At 34.8% G+C, this 18,430-nt stretch overlaps 1 protein-coding gene across 3 annotated transcripts in view; it reads left to right on the forward strand.

The window, feature by feature from the left end:
• Window positions 1–17,463, forward strand: part of LRRIQ3 (leucine rich repeats and IQ motif containing 3) — a 169,864-nt gene extending 152,401 nt beyond the window's left edge. For 2 of the 3 annotated variants that reach the window (XM_038541657.1, XM_038541656.1), the window contains 2 exons: window positions 6,520–7,249; window positions 16,732–17,031. In XM_038541657.1, coding sequence (XP_038397585.1) covers window positions 6,520–7,249; window positions 16,732–16,855 — 854 coding nt within the window. In that variant the 3' untranslated portion in view covers window positions 16,856–17,031. Of the gene's footprint in view, window positions 1–6,519; window positions 7,250–16,731 lie in introns of all 3 variants that reach the window. The other variant, XM_038541655.1, reaches the window with a different exon arrangement.
• The last annotated feature ends 967 nt before the right edge of the window (window positions 17,464–18,430 follow it).

Here is an 18,430-nt window from a genome sequence, read left to right on the forward strand (position 1 = left end):
AAATAAAAACTGTATATCAACCAAAAATGGATTGAAGTATCTGATATATGCGTACCAGGATTTGAGAGTTTCCCACCCCAGGTTGGCTGTGCTTTGGGCTATGTGCCATGCTTTTTAAGCACCTATTTCATGAGTCTCTTGTTAATGGTAAACACCACTACACATAGTAACTCACTGCCTAAGTGCATTTTTCAAGTGATAGAAAACCTCCTGAGCCCCCATTGCTATGACTGTAGAACAATATGTCAGACCCCACTTAAATTCCAGTCTCTAGTTGAAATTTATGCCAAATGGAGCCTAAAGGCTGTAGCAGTCCACCCCCCACCAGAGTGATCAATGTCACTGAGCATTCCCATTATTCACTAAGAGCACGCTAGTGTGCACAGCATACCATCTAAGGAATGGTGCTTAGAAACTCCGAAGAGAGGGTGCTCCTTTTTTTTGTATTAGCTGCTCAGGCTTTCATAACCAAATACCACACACTGGGTGGCTTAAACAGAGATTTATTTTCTCACAGCTAGGAAGGCTGGAAGTCTAAGGTCAGGGTACCAGCATGGTCATTTCCAAGTGAGACCCCTTTCTAGCTTGTAGATGGCAACCATCTTCTGTGTGTTCACATCACCTTTTTTTTTTTTTTAATTTATTTTTTTATTTTTTTAGTGCATGTGTGCAAGGAGAGAGAAAGAAAGCGAGCTTTTTGGTGTCTCCTCTTTTAAGGACACTAATCATATTAGATCAGTATCATTCTATTATTTGTTTTCTGTCCTTAGTTTTTTGTTCCCCTGTCTTCTTTTTGTGTATTCAGATATTTTTGTAATCTATTTTAATTTATCATTTGGATTTTTAGTTGACCCTCTTTGCATTATGTATTTACTTTCTGTAGGGATTTTAATATAAATCCTTAACTCCGCACAATCTATTTAATATTGTACCACTTCACATAAAATACACAGAGGATGAATGTAAATGGCTTATCTGGTTGCATGATTGTTGTATTTTATATGAAGTAATATACTTCATGATATAATTTTCATTCGTATTATGTGTTTTAGGTTATTTTGTGGGCATCATAAATGTTGTATACTCTGGATTCTGTTATAAGAGTATTAATGTTTATAACAAGTCATTGTTTTTGTTTATTCTCCAGAGTTCTCAGATATTTGTTCTTTGTTTTATTGTTTTATTTTCTAGATGTTAGCCATATGTGAGCATCTTACCCCAACATATTTGCTATTTCTTTTAAAGATTTTATTTATTTATTCATGAGACACACAGAGAGAGGCAGAGACACAGGTAGAGGGAGAAGCAGGCTCCTCACAGGAAGCTCGATGTGGGACTCGATCCTGGAACTCCGGGATCACTCCCTGCGCCGAAGACAGGTTCTCAACCACTGAGCCCCCCAGGCGTCCCTTTGGCTATTTCTTTAAGCCTCAGTTCTTTTTTTTTGAAAAAATAGGGATAAAAATAATACAGTACTTACCTCATAAGATTGTTGAAACTGAATTATGTTATTTATTTAAAGGATGTGTAACAAGTGACATATAGCAAACATTTAGTATATATTAGCTGTATCATTATGATTAGTGGTCAATACCATCTACCTAATAAGGTTATCAATATTAAAATAAATGATAAATATATATGTAAAGAAGTAACCCTAGTAGCTACCACATGGTAAGGGTTCAGAATATGACACTATTTATGTTATTCAAAATGAGTAATCATTTTATAGATGGTGATGCAAATGGGGCCTTTCAAATAAGTAGGAATAGCATGGACCAAAGATAAAAAGTAGAAGTGTCTAAGTCCTATTCAGGAGTTGTGACTATTATATTTGAAGTGTAAGGTTCTTAAAGGGAATAACAAGAGATATGGGAAGTACAGAAACTGAGGGTGCAAAAGATGGGAGGAAAGCATCAATTTATTTATTTTTTTATTTTTTTTAAAGATTTTATTTATTTGTTCATGAGAGACACACACAGAGAGAGAGGCAGAGACCCAGGCAGAGGGAGAAGCAGGCTCCATGCAAGGAGCCTGATGTGGGACTCGATCCTGGGCCTCCAGGACCACGCCCTGGGTCAAAGGTAGGCGCTCAACCGCTGAGCCCCCCAGGTGTCCCGAAAGTATCAATTTAAAATCAGCAGCCCACTACCCAAACTGAAGAGTATTCCTGAATTGGCCTAGCTGTCTGTAAGAACAATATTCATTAGGCACATGTTTATTGAAATCCTGTCACGCACCAGAGATTCTTCTAAGTGCTTTTAGTTTAAAGTAGTGAACAAAACAAATGTGGTCTCAACTTTCATAGAACCTTGGGGGACTTGTAACCTATGTTTTAACAAAATAATTTATTATATATCTACCAAGTCCTGGGCACTGAACTAAGATATTAAGTAACTTAAAACAATGCAGACAGTACAGTGTTACTCTCCTACTTCCTGTCTGTTATTGGGCAACGTCCCTCTAGCAAATGTGACCATATAATCGATCTTCCAAACTGGGTTGCTTCTGAGACTGAAAGCGGTCACTGTTAGTAAACTTCACCAGGATAGTAGGAAAAGCGGGCACTTTCCTTTGCAAACTGGGTGTATGCATATGCCAAATCTCTTCACATATAGTGGCATCCAGTTAAGATTTTTTTTGTTTTTTTTTTTAAGACTATAAGATTTTTGAGCCAGCACTGTTTTCAGTTTTGAAGACTCTAGCTTATAGTAGGTGGTGCCATATATTTATTAATCTAGGTCAAATTAGTTTTCACTTGTAAACCTGTAATGGACGAAGCTGAATTTCTTTTTATCATTTAAAGTTCTGGCACTCTAAATCGTGCCTGGGAATTAACCTACAAGTCATTTATGTCTTGACAAAGCATTATAAATGTGGTTAGAAGTAATTGGTAGGTGGTATTGAATAAGTACACAAGTGTAAAAGCATGTAAGTTTTTATAGGCTATGGCAAAGGATTTGAATTTTATCATGAGGTCATATGTAAACTCTAGGCCTTTAAAGACAGTTTTAAGAGATCACTCTGGCTGATCGCTCTGTGGGCAGTGAAGTGTGTGTGTGTTGGGAAATACAGAGACTAAAGTGATTGCAGTTAGTCAAAGTAAGAATTGATAGAAACTTGAAGTAGCCTCATGGTGGGAAATGGAGAAAAAATCAGTTAATTTGAGCTACATTTTTGTAGGTTTTACCTACATACTAATTGATAAAATTGATGTGGGAAGAGTAAACTAGTAGGTAGCATTTGCTGAAATAGGACTGATTTTAGAGGGGATTGGTTTCTAGTAGCAAAAAAATTGAATGCATGAACTTTGAAAAATACTCTGGGACTTCCAAGTGGAGATGATAAATATGAGAGTTATCAGTGCAGAGATTGATATTTAAAGCCATGAGAATGATTCATTTAAGGAGAGAGGTGGAGATGGGAAGGAGACCGAGTATCAAGTCCTCAAGTACTTTGAAGATTCTGTGGAGAAAGAAGAAGTGCAAACTGAGAACAACCAGAAAGCTAGAAGAAAATTCAAGGGAGCTTCAGAGAATCTAGGAAAAATAAAAAAATATATATCTCTAAGATATCCGGATGGTTTCAGAGACTATGGAAATCAGAGAACTTGAACAGCAACAACAACAAAAAGATTTTAACAAGAAGAAACAATTAACTGTTAAGTGCTAGTGAGAGTTAAGAAAGATTAGAACAGAAAAAAAAATTCTTTTATTTATCACCATAAAATCCTGTGGTAGGAAGAGTTTCAACATTTGAGTGGGAACAGTAGTATAAGAACCGTATCTAAATGAGTTGAAAAAATATATACGGTGAAGAAAAGAAGGTAGCACAGGGAGACAAGTCAATAAATTTTATTTTAATATTGAACGGGAAGGTGAAATTGTATCCAGAGGGCCGTGGATTGAGAATGTGGTAGTGCTGGCACTGGTGACAATGGTGGTTATAGTGGTTTGGTGGGAATGACCCAGTAGTGAGGCAATGACAAAGGAGAAGTTAGGATCATTGCAGAAGTGAAAGTAAAGGCTGATGGGGCCAAAGTACATGTGAAAAATTTGACCACTGCTCAAGGAAGGGATGCTTCCTTTACTGTATCAGGGTAGAAGAAGAAAGTGCATGAACATCAGATAGGTTTATAAATTTGGTTGTAAAAAGATGAGAACACTTCCATCAGTTGGCTTCTATTTTTACAATAACTGGTGAGATTAATTATAAAGTCTTGAAACAAAATATGCATATAAAGAAGGCTTCCTGTGTATTCTGTACTTCACTATGTGGATGTTGAGGGGAGCAATAAAAGTGCTTTGCTGTATTTTCCCCACTCGTTATTAGATTATCTGACTATTTGAACTATACTATTGATGGAATTGAGGAGATAAGCTCTAAGTTTTCCATATAAAATATAATGAAAAAGTAATAATAACATGTGGTTCTTACTCCTTATAAGGCATCGTTCTATTACAAACTCAACCTCTGGGAAGGGAAGAGAGGATGGAGACCAAATTGAATCCCTTAATGGCCAATGATATAATCAATCATGTCTGTGTAATGAAACCTCGATAAAAACCCATAAATTCTGGGTTCTGAGAGCTTCTGTGTTGGTGAACACGTGGAGGTTTGTGCGGAGTGATGTGCTTGGAGAGAGCATGGAAGCTTTGTGTCCTTTTCCCATACTTTGCCCTAGTCATCTCTCTGGCTGTTCATGAGTTATAGCCTTGTATAACAAACCAGTAATCTATTCAGTAATTTGTTTCTCTGAGCTCTGTGAGCCACTCTAGCAAACTGAACCCAAGTTAAGGTTCGTGGAACCTCTAATATGTAGCCAGTTTGTCAGAAGCACAGGTGATAATCTGGACTTGTGATTGGCATCTGAAGAGGGTAGGGATGGTCTTGTAGGACAGAACCTTTAACCTGTGAGATATGACCCTGTCTCCAGGTAGATAGTGTCAGATTTGAGTTGAATTGAAGAACAGTCAGCTGGTTTTGGAGCATTGCTTGGTGGTATGAAAAAAAAAAAATCCCAGTCTCCCATATGAATTGAACTGATGACCAACCTTTCATGACTTATTAGTTGTGTTTTCTATTCTTGATCTTTCATTCTTGGCCAGCTTTCTCATGCCAAGATTCACACATAAAACCAAAGAATACAAAAGAATAACTTTTCTAGGTAGTTGCCCTAGACCACAACCTACTTACTCTAGATTTTGTCCCACTGTGTCTAGTGCCTTGCTTTGGTCCCAAACTCTTAATAGTTATTTCTGGACACTTCGGCTTTGTTTCATGGTAGATTACCTTTTATACTTGGTAGCCGTGATTTTTCTACTTTGCTTTAGACTTTGTTCCCTTTCTCATTTAACATTCCTGTGGCCTCTAGTGAAAATCATGCCTAGTTGCCTCTTTCCTACTGCCTGCCTAGACCGGTCCTACCCTTCTTCATGGTCACCTTAACTTCCATAAAATTTTCACCATCAGATTTGCATTTGACGTATAAAGATTTTAAGAGAATTTTTCTATTAAAAATATAGTTATTGTAGACTATAGTTAGTAGAGATGTAATTTTAATAGATAGAGGGAATTAATCAAACATATTTTCCTAAGACTAATAAGCATACATTTTTTAAACTGTATTTGCCACCTGATCCTAAATTTATGGCTAGATTGTTAGAAAGTAAATATATGAACAATGATGTGATTCAAGTTATTAGTCAGGTCTATATGTTATTATAATAACAAATAGACCCAGAAATATATATTGACTCAAATATAATTGCCATTTATTTCTGGCTTGTATAAGAGCTTGGGCTGATTAATCCTGGTGAATGAGTAGTTTTTCACAAAGTAATTCAGGGAGCCAGGGTCCTTCCACAATTGTGGATTCACCATCTTCTAGGGCCTTATCATCGTCTCTATCTAGTGAGTCAGAAGAATAAGGAAAATATAGAGAAGACATATTTGTTTCCTAATAGACTTGGTCCAGAAATGACACATATCACTTCTGCCCACACTTTACTGGAGAGGACTTAGTCTTATCACCACACATAGTAGCAAAAGAAGCTGAAGGATTTGTGTCTCCCATAAAGAAAGAGAAAAAAAAAATTTGACAGCAGCTATTAATTCCTACCAGAGTTAAGACAAATAAAGTAAAATGGATTACAAAGTCCTTTGCAAATATGAGATAATAATAACCATATGTAAAAATAGTATGTGCGATTAAATACTAAGTGAAATGTTAAGATACTGCTATTGAGTCATTGCAAGTTAAATGACTATGAGAGAGAATGCAGGAAATACAGGTATTGGTGCATTTTTGTGTTAAGCAGTTTCAATAGTGATTTCCCTCTCCAAAATCACTATTAAAACACAAGTTTAAAAGGAACATCAGTTGGGAAAAATTCTTCTTAATAAAGTCAATAAGACACTGTCAACTTTATTAATGTAGCTATCAAAACAAGAAGGGCAGAAAATAAACTGTGCTTAGCCCTTGTGTCATGTAGTATATTTGTCTTCCATGTGATGTAGGTCAGAAGGAGTCTGAAGATGAAACTGAGGGTGAAGAATTGGATGCCAGTTTTAGGATATCAGTGTTCAAACTACCCATACTTACTTCCGATTCACTGAAGTATGCTGCATTACTGAAAGGAAAAGAGCATGATTATTTTCCTACCTGTGTCCAGCCGTTTTCTACTACTCATCAAAAACCAGCAATTAAAAAAAAAGACATGCTGTTGAAAAGTAATGTAAGAAAAGAGTTTTTTATAGCACACAGAACTGGTATAAAACTCCGAAAACTTTGTGATATTGACAAATATTACTCAGAACAAAAGAAGCTAGAAAGCCATAAAAAAAAATTAGCAGCTATCACCATGCCACGAGGTGTCCAAGAAAGAGTTAGCTCAATTATTCAAGAAAACCTAAATAAGAAAAAAAATGCGGCACAAAAACGAATTGCAAAAGATAATGAGACAATTCAGAATGGTTTACAACAACGTTGGCAGGACAGACATGATTATCTAGAAAAAGTCAGAGAGAGGAGAGCTCTGTTTCTAGCAGAAAAAAACCAAAAGGCTGAAGACCGTTTGTTAATTCAAAACATAAGTAATGAGCGCACTCTTTTGTCCAAAGGAATGATTAAAATGGACAGATTGAGGAAGAACCAGGCTGTCTTACAACAGAAAAGTCTGATTGTTCAACAAAGAGTAGAAACGGAAAAACATCAAAAGAATTTATTGAAACAAATGAAGGAAATCAGGTAGGTAGAGTTTTGATATCATAAAAACTTTTAAGTCAATTATAGGTAAATATTGCATACTAAGTATTGAGATCCAATAAACAGTACTTTGTTTATAACATTCTCTTTGAAAAATAGAAACAATTACCAAAGATGAGACAATAAAGCAACTCCATCTCATGCCACCTCCACCTTCATCCAAGAAAACCTACTTCTTAATTAGTGGCTGTTCTTATCCTAAATGTCGTCATCGTCAGCCCCTTGACCAGTGCTAGAAACCGCCATGTCTTTTACAACTCAGTCTTTCTCATCGGCCAACAGCTAATGTTTCCTTATTCGTTTTACTTCTACAAAGAGTCTCAGGCTGATCCTTTTCAATCTCACTTCTCTCATTCTAATACAGACGCTCATAATCATTCTAAGAATTCACCTTTTATCCGTCCCCTCGAGAATACCATCTCCATCCTCAAGACATCCTTTCTTCAACCCCTATCTGTTCTCCAGCCTACAAGCCTCAACTGTCTTTTAAAATTAGGTTCTGATCACATCACTTCCTACTGAAGTATATTGATGCCTTGCAGTTGTCCACAGAATAAAATCTAATCTGAGTGGCATTTCAGGCATCAAGCTTTGTTCTAGTTTGTCTAGACTCATCTCACTGAAATTTCTGCTATAGCGTGCTCCCTCTTCCACAACAGCACTCTTTGCTCCAGACAGACAAAATTATTCCTAATTCCCTACCCAGATTTGTAGTTTCTTTTTCCAGTGACCTTACTAATTCTTTCCCCTTTTTCTTCAAGTACATACCCTGAGGGACGCCTGGGTGGCTCAGTGCTTGAGCATCTGCCTTTGGCTCAGGGTGTGATCCCGGGTCCAGGATTCAAGTCCCGCATTGGGGTCCCTGTGAGGGGCCTGCTTCTCCCTCTGCCTGTGTCTCTGCCTCTTTCTCTTTCTCATGAATAAATAAATAAATAAATAAAATATCTTAAAAAACAACAACAGTAACAACAAATATGCACTCTGAATGGGTCCTGCAAGCCCACAGTTAGTGCCATTGACATATTATTATGCAACACAAGCCTCTGTTGTTATTGTGCAAATTAGGAAGATTTCAGATTGGTGAGGGGGAAGGACAAGCACTTACTTCTCCAGGGAGGCATCCCTAGTGGCTGATGCTTGGCTGAGTGTGACTGTGTCTCTGTTTGTCCCCTATTTGCCTCTATCCAGCAGTGTATGAACTGGACAACCACTGATAAAATTCATCCTTTTATTATTTATCCTTTAGTAACCGACTGAAATGCTCTCTGTATTCTTTACCTTTCCCCAACTGCTTTTCTAGTCTGAATTAATCCTTTTCATTTGGTAGTTCTCCCATAGCACTTGATTTAAATCTCAGTTGTAGCAGTTATCCCAAGATGACCTATATCAGGTCAGCTTGTGAAGTCCTCTATAGGATAATTTGGTCTGTCTTTCCATTTCAGTATCTAGTACAGTACTTAGTTTCTGAAATCTGTTAAGTAATTATTGGGGAAAGTAGGACAAAAAGAGTTTTTGAATTAGTAATAGTTGCATGTAAGTCCAATTAAGTTATATACTAGAGCCTGCGGGGCAGGCAAATTTTATATATATATAACATATATAAATATATATATATATCAGTACTGATATAATATCAGTATATATATTAGTGTACTTAATACATATATAAATGTACTTAATAATTTATTGAAATGATAAATGCATATTTTTTAGCTGTTTATGTAGTAAAGATATATAACCAGAATTATTAAATACACACTAAAAATATGATTAACCAAGTTTTGAAAATAGCTTCAGTAGTTATTAGAATAGGTATCCATCTTAAAACAAGTCCATATTTCATTACAGTAGATTTTTTTCTACACATTTTTTTTCTATCTTTCAGTAATTATTGGCATTTCTACTGAGGAATACTTTCAGTTCAAATCATTCGAACAGTAATTTACCTTCAGCTATTGAAAATGTCAGATGATACAGGGACATAAAGATTATTTGGCCTCAAGAAACTGAAAATCTAGGTGGGAGATAAGTCATCAGGCAATAAGGCCACCAGAGTTACATAATAATACAAACATAATGCAAGAACTATCAAGGGACAAAATTAAAATATCCACTTAAATGGTGGGTAATGAATAGATGAGAGCAATCTAGGACACCTTCAAAGAGAAGGCATAACTAAACATCAAAGTGTTAATTCATTTCAATTCTCCTCAACATCCCCATACAAAAATTAATAACATATTCTTGATCCTCTAAGAACTCACAGTCCAGTGGCAAATATAAGCATATATTTGAATTATCACAAAAAACAGAAATAGGAAAATTATAGTTGTCATTTTGAATTTGGAAAAACAGAGGGCTGACGGTAAATCATTATTGGCAGAATGGATGAGCAAAACTGGAGAGTTCAGAATAGGTAACATAGGAGAGGAAGGGGGTCATGACTATTGCTTTACTCATAGTGGAGATTTATAAAGAATAGTTGAAAGTACAATTGCTTAAGAAACACTAAGTAGGCTTAGAAAGGAACTATAAATCTCAGTAGACAGTCACATGGCAAAGACCATTAGGAATCTTACTAAAAAAATAAAACATTCTTTAAACATGCATCTTACCACAGAAATTTCATTTCAAGAAACATCTAAGAACACTAATCCTCAGAATACACTTGGGACCAAGCTATCTCAAACAAATGCAACATTTTTAAAAATTGTTTCATGATGATTTTTAAATCTTAGACTAAAAGTGCAAAGGCTCTGAAAATTAGTATTGACTTAAAATATATTAAACTATATTTAATTTAAACTCTATTAGTTGTCAAAGGATTTTTTAATGGAGAGTATAATTGACATATAACATTATATTAGTTTCGGGTATACAACATAATGTTTTAATAGTGTATAGATAACAAAATGATTACAGTAAGTCTGGTTAACATTTGTCACCAAGCATAATTACAATTGTTTTCCTTGTGATGAGAATTTTTGCTCTTTCAGCAAATTTTAATATGCAGTACAATGCTATTAACTCTAGTAACCATGCTATATATTACATCATATGACTTTCTTATTCTGTAACTGGAACTTTGTACCTTTTGACCTTCCTAACCCATTTTATTTACTCCTTACCTCCTACTTCAGGCAAACACCAACCTGTTCTCTGTATCGGTGAGCTTGGTTTGTTTAGATATAGCGGCCTCAAGGTCCATCCATGTTGTTGCAAATAGTGAGATTTCCTTCTCTTTATGTCTAAATAATATGCCATTGAATATAAACTACAACTTCTTTACAAAGAATATGTTTTAGAACATTAAACCATAACTCATACAAACATAAATGAACACATCAAAGGGTTTATTTAATTCATTAAGGAACCAGTAAGATGTTGCAACCGGTTCAAATGACAATTCTAAGAGCATGTACATATAAAGACAATCAGGAATGCCAGAATAAATGTAGTCATTATCCACCAATAATAATCAGTTACAATTCCATTGGACAAAATTTACTTACAGTCTTGTAGACAAGAATCATTTGTATTGCTCATAGTTTTCTTCAACTTCTGGAGTTGTAGAATAGATCAAAGAGATTAAAAGACACAGATAACTCTGAAGGGTGCACTAGGCAAGATTCCCAGTAATTGCTTCTTACTCTTTCAAAGTCTTTCACACAAAGTTTTCTGATATTATATTGAAGCTTATCAGTCACAGCTTTATCCTGATGACATTTTGACCATCTAAACAATGTAAATACATGTGTTCAAGGCTTGTGCAGAAATACTTAGAGGTCCATATTGCTGCCTTTTTCATCTACATTTAAAAAAAGTATTGGTTTTTTTTTAAGATTTTATTTATTTATTCATGAGAGACACAGAGAGAGAGGCAGAGACACAGGCAGAAGGAGAAGCAGGCTCCATGCAGGGAGCCTGATGTGGGACTCGATCCCGGATCCTGGGATCATGCCCTGAGCCAAAGGCAGACGCTCAACCGCTGAGCCACCCAGGCATCCCTAAAAAAATTATTGTTGAAGTATAGTTTACATATAATATTTTATTAGTTTCAGGTATACAACATAATGATTTGACAGTTCTGTACATCACCAGTGCTCACCACCTTAAGTGTAGTTACTATTTGTCACGATACAACACTATTACAATAGTATTAACGATACTCCTGATGCTGTACTTTTCATCTCTGTATTGCCAGAGGGGAACTGGGTAAGGTGAGAGGTGAAATAGGTGAAAGGGATTAAAAAATACAATTTTGAGTTACAAAATAAATAAATCATTTACATTTTTAAAAGCTATAATGAAAAAATAGCTTTGATTAGAAGAGAGTATAAAATAATAAAAAGAAAGCATTTACCTTTTCCTAGTTAACAAGCAATTTTTAAACTAGTAATGAGGCTCTTTATATAATATCTTTCTAGGTATGAAAAATATTTTATATTTTTCTCCTCCAAAATTGAAAAACATTTTCCTTAATGTATACTCTGTGTGTATATGTGGGTGTGTGATTTTTGGAAATAATTTTTCTATAATTTAATAAAAATATATTTTGAAAAAGAGAAGGAAAGCTAGTCTAATATATCAAAATACAAATCTAGTGCAAATCAATGTTAGAGAAATTCCATCAGCTTAGTTTTATCACAGCAAATTGAATGTCTGGCCATCATTAATTTGTAGAGGATACAGAGTCAAATGAGCTTCCTAATGTATCTTAACCGAATTATCTTCTCTTGCAAGCTGCTGCAAAGATATTATCCATATCCTTGAAAACACACAGGAATAAAGCAATGTTCTGGCTATGTAGGTAATATGTCCTAAAAGGCATTACTGAGTTTTATTATAAATGATCTCAAATAAAGATTTTGTATCAACATGCAGAAAAGAGCTGTGAGTCAAAAAAGTAAAGTCTGTCTAGAGACCTCAGCAGTTTTTCAGTTCTTTCTCTCCCTGTTGATTCTTCATTAATGTATCAAACACTTGACCTAGAAGCATTCTGCTGAATCTCAATAGCTGGTGAAGTCGTTAATGAGAATGTAGTTCCTGATCCTAATGTGGAATGAGGAAGAGTAATAAAAGAAAGGGGAACCATAAAGCTCTAGTTTAGGAAGTAGATAAACCACCCACAAGGGTATTAACGATTGAATAAAAAAGAGACTTTGAAGTGAAAAAAAAATTATATATCAGGTAAAAACCAGTCATGAATTTTCCAAAATGTATCTTGTTTATACTCTGAAAAAGTGATGGAACTTCTCAGGGCAGAGGGCAGGGTGTCCATTTTGCAGTAGAGTGAGTATCAATTAGCCTGGATGATCCGGTACATAAAGTACATTATCTAATTACCTCACTTTCTACTTGCCGGTAGTTTGGTCATCAGTTTACCTCCTAGACTACTCTCTTCATTCACTGTGGTGTTTATATTCTGATTTATAAAGCTTTTCTCCATCCAACTTCAGCTGTAATCACAGTGAACCTCCAAATTCGTAAGAACAGCCGTTCCGACTGCCTAGTATTTTTGGATCTCCACAACCTTTAAACTCATTCTCATAGACATGTAAAAGCCTCCTCGTCACTTGGAACTGCCCTACCTCTTAAGTCTTAAATCCTTGTATACTTACTTATGGATAAAATCTTCTATCTTTTCAATTATTTTCTTCTTTTATTTTCCCCACATGAATTATTCAACTGTATTGTGATACTCAGCCCTCAAATAAACTTCCTTACAGGCTTCTTTTCATTTCTAGTGTGTTCTCTCACCTTGGAATAACCCAGCTATCTTTATGTCTTGCACTCAAGTTAAAATGGCTAAAAGAGATTACTAATTTGTAATTTTATGATTGTGCGGCCTTCAATTTTAGCTGCTTCCTTAGTTGCTTACTCTTTTTCCTCCTACCCACAAAAGTACATACGTGGTAACAGAACTCTGCACATGTAATTAAGGGTACTACTTCATTCATCTTAAAATAGAGAAATTATCCTGGATTATCAGATGGGCCCAATGCATCACAGGAGCCTGTATATGCAGCTACAGAAAAAGTCAGAGAGATTCAGAGTAGGAGGAGGATTTGATATGACGTTGTTGACTTGAGGATGGAGGGGGCTATGTGGAAAGAGTGAGAATGAGATGAATTCTGACAACAACCAACAATCTGGGAAAGAGGACCTCGTGTCCCAGGTGAGAATCACAGCCCTGGGGCCATTGGGTGGCACAGTGCATTGAGTGACCAACTCTTGGTTTTGGGTCAGGTCATGATTTCTAGGCCCCGAGATTGAACCCCACATTAGGCTCCCAGCTCACTGAGGAGCCCACTAAAGTTTCTTTCTGCTCCTCCCTCTGCATTCTCTCTCTTTCTCTCTAAAGTGAGTAAATAAATACTTAAAAAAATAGATAAAAAAGGAACCACAGCCTTGGCTGACACCTTGATTTCATCCTTGTGAGAACCAAAGAGGTAACCCAGCTGATCCGTAATGTGACTAGACTCTTGATCCATGAAAACTATGAGATAATAAAGTGGTTGTTGTTGTAAGCCAATTTACGGTAATGTGTTACACAGTAAAAGGAAAACACAAACTCTAACTTTGTTCTTCTTTCCCCAGGATTGCTTTGGTTAGCGTAGGACCTTTGCATTGCCATAGAATTCAAATGCTAATAAATTCAAAATACCTAAATTTCATACATTTAAAATAAATCAATCTAAATTTAATCTATATGTTTAAAACAAATTTAAATGTTAATTTCTACCAAAAATACTCTTGGCACATTATTTGGAATTGCATTGACTATATAGGTGAGTTTGAGAAGAATTGAAATCTTGATGATATTGTCCCCCAGTCCATGAAATGGTAGAGCTTTCTATATTTAAATCTTCTTTAATTTTTCAGCAATATTTTATTATTTTCATTCATAAGCCTTGTATAGCTTTTGTTAAACTTACATCTTTGTTTTTGTTTTTTTATTGCTATTATAAATAGAATTTTTTCTTAATTTTGTTTTCCAATTGTTTGATCCTAGTCTATATAATAGATAATTGTTTCTCACTCCCCAAACTTTTTAATAGTTTGGTTTCTTGTTATGTGGTTTTTGTTTTTGTTTTACATTTTGTCCACAGTTTATAATTGTTATCTATAGGACTATTTTCATACATTTCTTAGGAATGTATAGACTTAATTAATACTATTAGTTAGTACTTAGACTTAATTAATATTATTAATTACATGTGCAAAGTCCCTTTTGCCATGATTTCTGTTTTGCTACATGTCCAGACATGGCTACTCTCCAGAGATTCAGACTCAAAATAGTTATAGCTAATTTTCATTGAGTGACCATTAAACGCCCAGCATTCCTCTAAGGATTTTAAATATATGAGCTCATTAGTCCTCACTAAACCCTATGAGTTAGATTGTCCCTTTTTAAAGATGAAGAAAATAATTTAGACAGAGTTTAAATAACTTGTCCCAAATCACAAGTTGATCGTCCCAACCAGTAAGTCGCAGATCTGCATCTCATCCCTAGGCAGAATGGCTTTACTACCTTTTCTCTTAACCATAAGCCATTGCTTCTCTTTAGTCAACTCCCTGGGCATTACCACATGGACAGCCAGGCTCCTTAAAAACAATATTACTTAAAAAGATTTACAGTATTTCCCTTCATCTGGATGCTCTTCCTCTATTTTCTATCCTGATGAATACCACTATTATTCATCCAGTAAGCAGAATTATTAAATGTCAGGCATTATTCTAAGGATTTTAAATGTATTAACTCATTTAATCTTTTACTAAACCCCAGGAGTTGGATTATATCCCTATTAAAAATGAAGAAAATGATGTAAAAAGAGCTGAAATAACTTGTCCAAAATCACATAGTTAATAAATTGCAGACTTCTAAGATTTTGGCCTTTCTTCTGTTCCTCAAGTCCAGATTTCTGAGTATATGTGAATATAAATCAGGGGTTCTGTGCTCTGCTGTCAGTCTGTTTCTCCAGGGTTATCTGTTCTACTGTCCCAGAAATTAGAGTGTTGTCACTTTTCAGAGCATGCCAAGCCATGCTGTCATCTTTGCCTTTTGCCTTTATTTTAGCTGTTCATGCGATTTAAACAAACATACATAAACAAAATGTTCTTTCCCCTCCACTTTCTGCCTGAAAAATATGTATCTTTCAAGACTAAGTGCAAGGATTATTTCAAATCTGAAACCTTTCTTGCCTTTCCTTACCCTCTTCTTCAGGTGTTATTTACTAACTTTTTTTTATTATGCCCTTCTCATGTTGTTAGATAGTGTTTTCATTATGGCACTATAATATTTTATTTATATATTCATTATTTTTCTTTACTTTCTATAAGCCTCTCATAGTTATGCCATAATTATCTTCATGGTTCCAGCATCTAGGGCATTTTAATACATACCTGTTAAATGAATGCAGATGAATAATGATTGAAGTCTTATAAGGCCCATGACATTTTCTAGATTTGACAGGGTAACCTGGTTCACCTTTCTCTAATTTAAAGTTCATTTAGTGTGTGGGGGGTCCATAACACAATACCACAGATTGGGTGGTTTAAACAACATAAATTTATTTTCTTCTGATTTTGGAGGCTAGAAGTCCAAGATCAAGGTAAGTCAGATTTGGCTTCTCAGGTTTGGGGTTTTCCCTTGCTGCCTTCTCACTCTGTCCTCACACGGCCTTTATTCTGTGTGTTCATATCCTTAGTATCTCTTCATCTTCTTATAAGGACACCACTAACAATGGATTAGGGCCCATCTGTACAATATCATTGAAGCTTAATTACCTCTGAAAGACCCTATCTCCAAATATAGTAACATTCTAAGATACTGGAGTTTAGGACTTCAACATGAACTTGGGGGTTGGAGGTAGGCACACAGTTCAATCCGTAACAGAATCCTAGAAGAAACTTGAATTTTGTGAGACTTAAGTTCTGCAAATCTTTTTTTTTTTTTTTTTTAAGATTTTATTTATTTAAAAGAAAGGGAGAGAGAAAACAAGCTGGAGGAGGAACAGAGAGAGAGAAGCAGGCTCCCTGCTGAACAGGGAGACCCAGTGCAGGGCTGGATTCTAGGCCCTCTGGGATCATGAGCTGAGTCAATGGCAGGCACCTAACCAACTGAGCCACCCAAGGGTCCCCCAAAATTCTGAAACATTTTAGCATAGCCTAGCTTTGAGGCCTCTTTGGGACTCTCAAGCAGGGTTTATGAGAATTCTGTTACAGCCAATAGAAATCTTAGAAGTATTAGCCCAATTGGAATATCATTGAAAATATTATGGACATTATTGATATAATAAAATTTTTGCCATAGGTGGAATTCTAATTTTTTCTCAATTGTATGTCTGTTTTAAAAGCATCTATTTAACTAATGGTAATTGTTAAAACTATCTGAGTAATTGTTCCACTTTTAGTCATTTTAAAAGTATCTCACCCTATTACTTTCCTTTTTTTCTTTTTAGGGCTCAAGAAACATATAAAAAACACTGTGAAGAAAAATTTGTTACTGACATGATCGCCTTTCAAAAAGCTTGTGAACAATTTCAAGATGCTAAAACAAAAGTTGCAATTATGAAAAAGAATTAGTCTTTCAAGTTCCCTGAAGAGTGACAAAATGAACCAATGCCACGTTACATCCGTGGTCATTTTGAATTATGGCTAATACGCTTAGTTAAAGGACTTTGAAATAATACTATGAAAGAAGAAATACTCCATGTAACTGGATGGATTTGTATATAAAGCTTCTGAAATATAGAGAATAATTAAAGTGTTTCTTTTGTTGTTCATAACGTAAATCAAGTTAACTTGGCACCCCCAAAGGTTCCTTATATATCCAGATGTCCAAAGAACAATTAAAACTTATTTCATTTATTGCAGGAAATAATGCAAAGGCATTATTTATATTGTTTAATATCCCAAGGATGGCAATCCTAAAGCAATTTTCAGTTTCTCTGGCAATCTTAGTGTAGTAATATCTGCCCCAGCTGCTGACTTTTATTAAGACACTGTGTACTTTGATTAGTTTCATTGCCTACTTTCATGTATTTAATTATATTTCTGTTTATTTTGTTAAAACAATTTCTGAATTTCTTATTTCAAAATAAGAGTTTTAACATTATATCAGTGATTCATATTCTTATAAGAATTCAGAAAATGTGAAATATAAAAGAGAAATTAAATATTCCTTTTGACTTCCTTGGAGATTGTTAGATTTTCATATATTTACTATTGATGTATTTGCCTTTTGCATACATTTGAGGGAAGAGAGGAGAGACAGAAAGAAGACACACAATTGTATAATTGTTATTATAAAGTATACAGAAATAGTATATATATTGATTTTTTCTCTTTAATACATATTCATAGTTTAAAATTAGGAAAATAGAGATAAAAAAGATATAAAATTCCTTTGTAAAGTGTAAGTTTATTTTCAGTAGTCTTTTCATTTATCTAGAGAAATAAATGCCTATGATTATGACATGCTCACTTGATACAGTGTAACTAATGCCATTCAAAATCTTTAATACTCATAAGTTATATATGGGCTAGTTTTTAAGTGTTTTTAAAATTCTATGATTATTAGTCTGTGGCAAATTTTCAAAAAGTAAGTATTTTACAATAGCAATTATTCAGTTGTGCTTCTATGCTGGATCGCTAAAAGAATGCTTATAGTGTTTTCCTAATTTTGGTAAAATAATAGCTGTCTATTTAATTCCATGGCATCAGCTCTGATAGCTGAGTGAGTCATATTGGTATTTCTAATTATTCTTCAAAAAGAGCAAAGGGAGATACTGTGAGGTGCTAAAAAGCATGACAGATAAAGGTTCCTATAACAAGTTAGATAATCTCTATGCTACTTCATTTTTCCATTCTGTATTTGGAAATAATATATATTTTTGGAGGATTTAATGAGAAGAATAATACATGTCATATAGTATTATTATGAGACTTAACCGAGAAAACAGCACTAAGGCAGATATTATATCACACACAATGCTTTTTTGTTTATAACTTTCTTTTTCTATTTAAGTTCTGTCCCACATTGATCTAATGACCTTACTACCACTTACTGTCTCTTTAGACCTGAATATGTCTCCTGTATTTCCAAATGTGTGCTAGACCTTGAAGTCCTAAAATATTTTAAAAATCATATGTTAAAAT

This window comes from Canis lupus, chromosome 6, assembly GCF_011100685.1.
Source record: "Canis lupus familiaris isolate Mischka breed German Shepherd chromosome 6, alternate assembly UU_Cfam_GSD_1.0, whole genome shotgun sequence".
NCBI classification, from domain to species: Eukaryota; Metazoa; Chordata; class Mammalia; order Carnivora; family Canidae; genus Canis; species Canis lupus.